This window comes from Hakea prostrata, chromosome 7 (genome assembly GCF_041222555.1).
Source record: "Hakea prostrata isolate BN-2017 chromosome 7, UWA_Hpros_2, whole genome shotgun sequence".
Classification (NCBI taxonomy): Eukaryota; Viridiplantae; Streptophyta; class Magnoliopsida; order Proteales; family Proteaceae; genus Hakea; species Hakea prostrata.
The window spans coordinates 72,170,312-72,177,232 of NC_142606.1; the positions used below are offsets into that span (position 1 = coordinate 72,170,312).

The window sequence follows — 6,921 nt, forward strand, 5'->3', positions numbered from 1 at the left end:
TTTTTTCTCTTTCTTGATTTTTGTTTAATGAATTTCCTCACAGAAAAGTGAAAACACGGGATGTAAAGCAACGAGACTAGAAGACAAACTCGTTTAAGAAAAGTTTTTAAGTGCAAAACCATGCTTCCATAATAAAGCGGTGATACTCGTATTAATTTATCACCAAATTCTTTAAAGATGGCGACCAACACAGCTGTACAGACGCGCTATACAATAACCTACCAAAACATTTCCAAAACATCACTCCACCCACGAACAGGGACCCCTTTTTTCTCATCCATTTTTCCTAACCACCGCAAACAAAAGCCAATTAAAGAAACTGGCCTAGTTTTCAAACCCATAAAGTTGAGATTTGTGAAAGAAAAATTAAAATAAGACCCATAATTAACATTTTCTATAAAATCCATTATTTCTTTCTCCGCACCTCACTACACATGGAGTTCACATTTTTACCTTTGCAAACAAAGGCAACTTAATCAAAAATTATAAATTCTTTATTTTTTTCCTTTTTATTTTTTGGTAGAAAAATTATAAAATCTTTTCAGTAATTAATAAACTGGAACTATGAGATTTTGAGGAACTATTAGATCAGAAGTAATATATTTAAATTGGCTATTAAAAAGCACAAAAAAATAAACGAAAGACTAACTTAACTTAACAGCCCTCTTAATAAAGTATTCATAAATATATATATGAAATGCCCAAATACAGTGAATTTGAGCATTTCATCAACGGCCACGAGCATCATCAAGGCGATTGATAAGGTAGAGCGCATTACTCGTAACCTTGGCAACATTGCTCATCTTGCGCTTCACATCCTTTGCATTCCCACCGGACTCACCTACATCGTGAAACCCATCAAGACACGTGTCCTCGTCTGTGAGTGCAGCACTCACCCAAGTTTCGGCGTTACTCATATGCCACCGGAACTTTCCAGTCCGGTTACTAATGTATCGGAGCTCCGACAGAGTCTTCCGCAACTCGTCCATCGAGTCAGACAGCTGCTCGACACAGTCCGTCACAGCGAGTCGTTGCTTCTTATTGCTGCTTCCTTCACCACCAAAACTGCTGGCCAGGCGCGTTAGATACTGAGAGACCTTTCCGGCACGAGAGAGGCTGACGGTGACGGCAGCTTGGGCTAGGTCGTTGGGTGTCTTGGCTTGGCTACTGTAGGTGGAGAGTGTTCGAAAGCAGAGCTCTGGGTAACTGGCGTGTACGCAAGATGTACGGACCAGATCTTCTGATCCACCGGACTTCCCTGCACTGGAAACATTAAGGAAGAAGCAGCAGAAGAAGAATAAGGTGCAAACCCAGAACCAGATTTTCATGTTTTTGGCTTTCTTCCTTCCCTTCCAAGTTCTGAAATCTGAGAAACACAGAGAAGAAGAGATTTGAAGTAATGTGTAGTTGGTATTTGGTAGTGAAGTGAAGTGAGCAGCTGTGTGGTAGCTTACTAGCTAGGGTTCTGAGTATCTATATAAATAGGGATTAGGTAAGGTAACTGGGATTGGTTGGTTGAGCAGTAAATTTAAGAATGAACAGCCAGTGTTAAAACCTTGCTGCAAACCAAACCTGGCATCTTGTTTCCCATTGAGATCTTATTTATTCTTTATGATTATTGATCAGCATTACCAATTTCATGTTGCCTTCTCCAATCTCCATCTTCTTGGGGACATGTGGATTGGGGTCCACAGTGACGCTGTTGTGTTTGTTTTTTCACAACCAAAAGCTGCTGCTATCTTTAAAATAAATACACTAGTAAAAACTTCTCTCAGCTACTTGCCACATGAATATCATCAAAAATAAGATATTTCACGTACATGTGTTTCAATAATACATAAAAGATAAGAGTTTTATTTTTTCATTATTATTTTTTAAATTTTATTTTGTCAATCCTGTAAATTTTGAATATTACAAAAACCCAATGTTTATTTTTCATTAACTTTAACTTTGAAATTACCATTTTGTATATAGAGTGAAGAAAAATATTTTATAAAATTTCATTTAGGTTTTGGCCAAAAAAAAAAAAAACAGCAATTAAGGATTTTGTCTTCTTCACTTGATAGCTTGCCTTGATCACACCCATCTCTTCTTCTTTTTAGGTGTAAGCATTTTCCTTTTTGGGTAACAGAAGGAAGCTTTGGATCCTCCTTGAAGTTATGTTCTGGGCTTTGATAGGGCTATTCCCTACTGGAGATGTAAAGAAACAAATTTGGAGACCTTAAATAATACTGGCCCACTTTGGCCTTTTATGGTGCAAACATTTTTTTTTGGAGCATGTCTCGAAATGGAGATTATATTGCACTCTTCTTCTTCTTTATGACTTTCCTATCATGTATGGGATGATAAAAACCAGTAAATATTTTTACCCAAGAAACCAGTAAATATATAGGTGATGGATGCTTTACAACCATTGGACATTGCCAATTGCCAAATTCCTTTTTTCTTTACTTTCCCTGGTTGTTTTCATTCCTGTAGAATGATCTTGTTCCTTATTTCATTGTTAATGGTTTTTGATCTTACAAACGGGAAAAGGAATCTGGGCTTCCTAGCTGAGCCCAGGCTATCAAATAATTGGGCTAACTGGTTATAACTGATAAAAACTCCTAACTGGGCTTAGATTTATTTTCTTTTGATAGGCTTAACTGGGCTTATATTTTCTTTTGATAAGTCTAACTGGGCTTAGACAATCACTCGGTTTAGGTATGTGTGTTCACATTTTTTACAATTCTCACTTCCTACAATCTCGGAAAAAAAAAAAAAAAAAAAATTCTTTGTTGTGTACATTTATGCCAATAACTGACTGAGATTTAAATATTGATTTCAAATTTGAAAATTTCAAAATAGCCTTGTAATTTCTTTGCTATCTCAACCAGTTATTTGGTATAAATGTGCCTTGTTGTGCACAATAGAAAATAGATGATTTTTTCTCTGTAATTACTATCTAAGATTGTGACATGTGGTAGATAATTATCCAACCATCATAGTTAAAACCCAACTAAGAATTGAATCTAATAAATTCCTAAAATTTTGCCCAATTTCATCTCTCATCTTTTTTTTTTTTTTTGTTGTAAATATTAAGACACAAACTCAATATGATGGGTGGAAATGGCATGACGAATTTAAAAAATGTGAGGTGCATTTTGTTGAGAATAATGAGCCTCAAGGTCGTCCCAAACCTCATGAGCAATATCTGGAACAAGAGCATTGAAGAGTCAAGAAATGACCATACTAGCTGTTACAGCAAATCCATTGAGGAAGCAAAACTGAATCAGAAACAAGTTTCGAAAGAGAGCCGTCAATGAATTGAAGTTTGTTTTTCACTTCAAGAGCCATATGCATAGCATAGCACGTCACCAAGTCGGATAATTATCACCCTTCAATGGTTGGGTGATCAAAATGGCACTTGGATTGTCCGAGTGATGAAGGAAAAATGGAGAGGAGGAATCCAAATCAACAGATTTAGTATTGGTAGCCATTGAAGAAGAGGTAGAAAGAAGAAGAAGAAGAAGACGTGGCGAATAAAAATGTAGAATCGTGTTTAGGCTGATACCATATTAAGACACAACCTCAATAGTAGAAATGGTTGAATAATTTCATATGAGAGAACCTCAAATATATAGGTAGCATACATCCCATGCTAGTAGGTAATTATGAACAATAAAAGAAAGTTATAAACATGAAAATACAATACAATACAAGGAAATGTTTGTATGGAAATATAATAGATGGAAATGTTTGTATAGCAATATAATACATGGAAATGTTTGTATGGAAATACAATGTATGGAAATGATTTAATAGAGATACCCATCAAGCCAAAACCAAATTAGGATACTGATGAATTGAAGGAATGAGATGGTATGGAAAGAATTCGAATTGAAGGAATAATGAATGGAAAGAATTCAAATGAGAGGAGTAAATAATATAGAAAGAATTCAAATGAGAGACAATTAAGGAAATGATGAAAAATCATCCTTAGCACGCCTAATAGTAAAAGGTGCTTTGAATTAGAAACTGGAAAGAAAAGAGAGATTACATCCTTTGATAATGTTTCCCGCGAGTTTGTTCAAAAACTAGATCGGACAAGCCACGTGAGAGGTTATAGGGGTCCAAGAGGGTTTCTGAAGAAACCATAGCAAAGCTAGCAAGAAAATCAACACACACGTTAGATTCACGAACATGATGGAGAAACACAACCCTGTAGAATCTTTGTTTGATCGCCTGGTTATCATAAAAAACATCCTACACTGCACAAGGAGTGCTTAGTGATTCCGTAACGATTCAAATGGCCATTTGGGAGTCATATTGAATTTGTAGCTTCGACACACTATGGTGATCGGCTTGAGTAAGGTTACAGAGAATTGCTTTTAATTCCATCTTCAGAACATTAGCTTTAGCTAACCCGCATGCAGCGACAAATATTAATTGGCTAGTTGAGCTTCTTCCAATAATTCCACACCCACCTTGATTACCCTTTACAAAGCCGTCACAGTTTACTGCCATCCAGTCATCGGGAGGTTTTATTCAATGATATGAAGTGCTTTGTTTGTGTTTCATCTTCACTCTGATTCCACATGTTTCAAAGAAACTTTGGTTACACTGTTGTCTTTGATATATTCTTGTGAGTTATTGAATCGTCGACGAGTGTGCAAGAACAGCCACTACTGTAGCCTTGTGGATACAATTGTTTCTAGCATACCAAATGCAATGAATAGTTTCTCTGTATGCAAAGGATTTTACATTGCTTTTGATATTGGCTTTTGGGGCAGTGAGAGAAGATCCAATTTAATACATCTCTCATCTTTTTTTAACCCTTCATTAAATTCAATTCTTAGTTGGGTTTTAATTGTGACAGCTGAATTATTAAATATCATATGACATAATTTTATATAGAATTGTAGGGGTGATAATTGTAGAAGATATGAATCCTAAGTTATGTTTATTAAAATGTATTGATGAATTATAACATAAAATTACTCTGATATGTCTCTTGTATAATATTCCTCCCCATGGGAGGGAGGGGTTCGATTTCTAAATCACTCCATCAGCATCCAAAGGTGGGACCCACCCTATTGCAGGTGAATTTTTTGTTTTTTGAATGGGTAGAGGATCTAGAGTCACGTAATGCCACAAAAACAAACCATTTCCACATATTCAACTTTGCTGGGGGGAAGAGGCAGGGGGACCAAGTCGAATAAGCTTGTGTGGTTGGCTATGGCCTATGGTGTTGAATATAAAATAAGAAAGAAATAATATATAATATAAGTGGCCCAGCCTTCTCTTGGGGATTCCCCAGGCATTGAGTTGCTCACCTAACGCTCGCCAGCAAGCAATGACGTGCTGCATGTCCTTATGCTGTCATATGCTGTCATTGCTTGCATTTGTACGATATAGCCACCACCACCAGTTACCTCCTGCGACTGGACCCTGCAAACCTCAGACTGTGTCTGTGGTGTGGTCCCCATATATTCTTAAATGCCAATTAATGGATGGGCTCCACTCACCACTCACTCCTCACTCCTCACTCCTCACTCCTCATCAATCACCACCCTCACCCTCACCCTCACCCTCACGGGTTAAATTAATGGATGTGATATTATACAGATTACAGACCCACGCAGCATCACTATTTATGCGGTGGTGATCAACTCATCAAGTCAATTGACGGTCCTGATTATTCAAGTTCTTGAGAAAAGGAAGGTCTAATATATTCGAGATGAGTGAGGTCGAATTTCTCAACCTTGCAAAAATAAGTATTTACAGTTTACAGGATAAATTAATTATCCTCTCCGGTTCTCAGAGTCCGGTTCTCTAATCACTAATCATTAAAAATGATAAGAGCACCACCACCACCACCACCACCGGACGGCGCTTAGCATCTCCGTCTATGACAGTCCCACAACCTAACGACGCTACCGTTAAACACCGTTAAATCTTGAGAGTCGTACCAGCCAAGCTCACGTCCTCTTCCCATCATTTTGATTCCGTCGCAGTAAAGCTCCTTTCTGTAATACGAGCAAACCACATCAACGCTCCATCGGTCGCCGTCGCCGTCGCATTCGCTTTGTTCACCTTGAAAATAGAACGCGAATTTGTCTTCCATGATGCTGATTCCGTTGCCGTTATCTTCCTTGTCGTCATATTCGATGTCTCCGACGCCGATGTAAGAAGAGCAGGCGATCTGTTCTTGATGATACACCTCTACCTCCTCCACCTGCTCTTCTGATTCCTTCTCAGACCAGGTGGAGACTGGTTGCATTGGAGAAGATGTATTTGGAGTGAAACAACAACTTCTGTCCAAAGAAGAAGGAGAATCATCATCTGATGATTTGGTTCGATGTAAGGAATTGGAGCCTAGGGTTCTGATTCTCCAGAAACTGATTGCAGCGGTGAAAATGGCGATACATGTCAAGAGACTCTGCAGGCTGGCTAAGTATTCAAAGCTCACGTAGTTGAAGGCAAGAGCTTCCACCTGAGATTGAAAGACATCCATGGCGACGAGCGAATTAGCCGCAAGAGACTCAAAAGAGGAAATAATTCTGCTCTTTATCTCTCTATATCTTTTTTTCTTCTTTCTTTCCCTCCGGTTTCTGCTTCTTTTATGTGTAGTAGTGGCTATAGTTTCAGTTTATGGAGAAAAGAGAGGGGGATTCCAAGTGTAATTTATGGAGGAAGAACGAAAGATGTGGACCGTCAGATTTCCTTGCATGGGTTGGGTTGGGGGAATCTGCTAGAGATGCTGGGAATCGAGCCAGATGCTTAAGGTAGATCCAAAACTTATGCCGAATTTCACCAAAAATAAATGGGTGGTCTTCGTCGTAAGTCTTGCTCTTGCAATCATGGGTTGAAAAATCAGATTCTCATATGATTTTTTACCCTTTTTTAAGAAACGAAGCGGGTGTAAAAACAGATGGGCCG

General features: G+C 38.1%; 2 protein-coding genes across 2 annotated transcripts; both read right to left on the reverse strand.

Moving 5' to 3' along the window:
* Nucleotides 1-541: 541 nt before the first annotated feature.
* On the reverse strand, nucleotides 542-1,577 carry LOC149011993 (Plant invertase/pectin methylesterase inhibitor superfamily protein). The gene has a single exon (XM_089163254.1). It carries the CDS (start codon nucleotides 1,326-1,328, stop codon nucleotides 729-731), a length of 600 nt encoding a protein of 199 aa, XP_089019380.1. The 5' UTR covers nucleotides 1,329-1,577; the 3' UTR covers nucleotides 542-728.
* Nucleotides 1,578-5,315: 3,738 nt separating this feature from the next.
* On the reverse strand, nucleotides 5,316-6,496 carry LOC149011994 (uncharacterized). Its single transcript, XM_089162807.1, has 2 exons — nucleotides 5,930-6,496; nucleotides 5,316-5,450 (listed from the first exon to the last, which is right to left on the reverse strand). Exons 1-2 carry the CDS (start codon nucleotides 6,494-6,496, stop codon nucleotides 5,316-5,318), a joined length of 702 nt encoding a protein of 233 aa, XP_089018933.1.
* Between the last annotated feature and the right edge of the window lie 425 nt (nucleotides 6,497-6,921).

Coding starts and splice junctions, on each gene's coding strand:
- LOC149011993 (XM_089163254.1), bottom strand. CDS start 1,328: ATGAAAATCTGGTTCTGGGTTTGCACCTTATTCTTCTTCTGCTGCTTC.
- LOC149011994 (XM_089162807.1), bottom strand. CDS start 6,496: ATGGATGTCTTTCAATCTCAGGTGGAAGCTCTTGCCTTCAACTACGTG. Junction 5,451..5,929: donor ACGACTCTCAAGATTTAACG/GTGTTTAACGGT, acceptor ACCACACCACAG/ACACAGTCTGAGGTTTGCAG.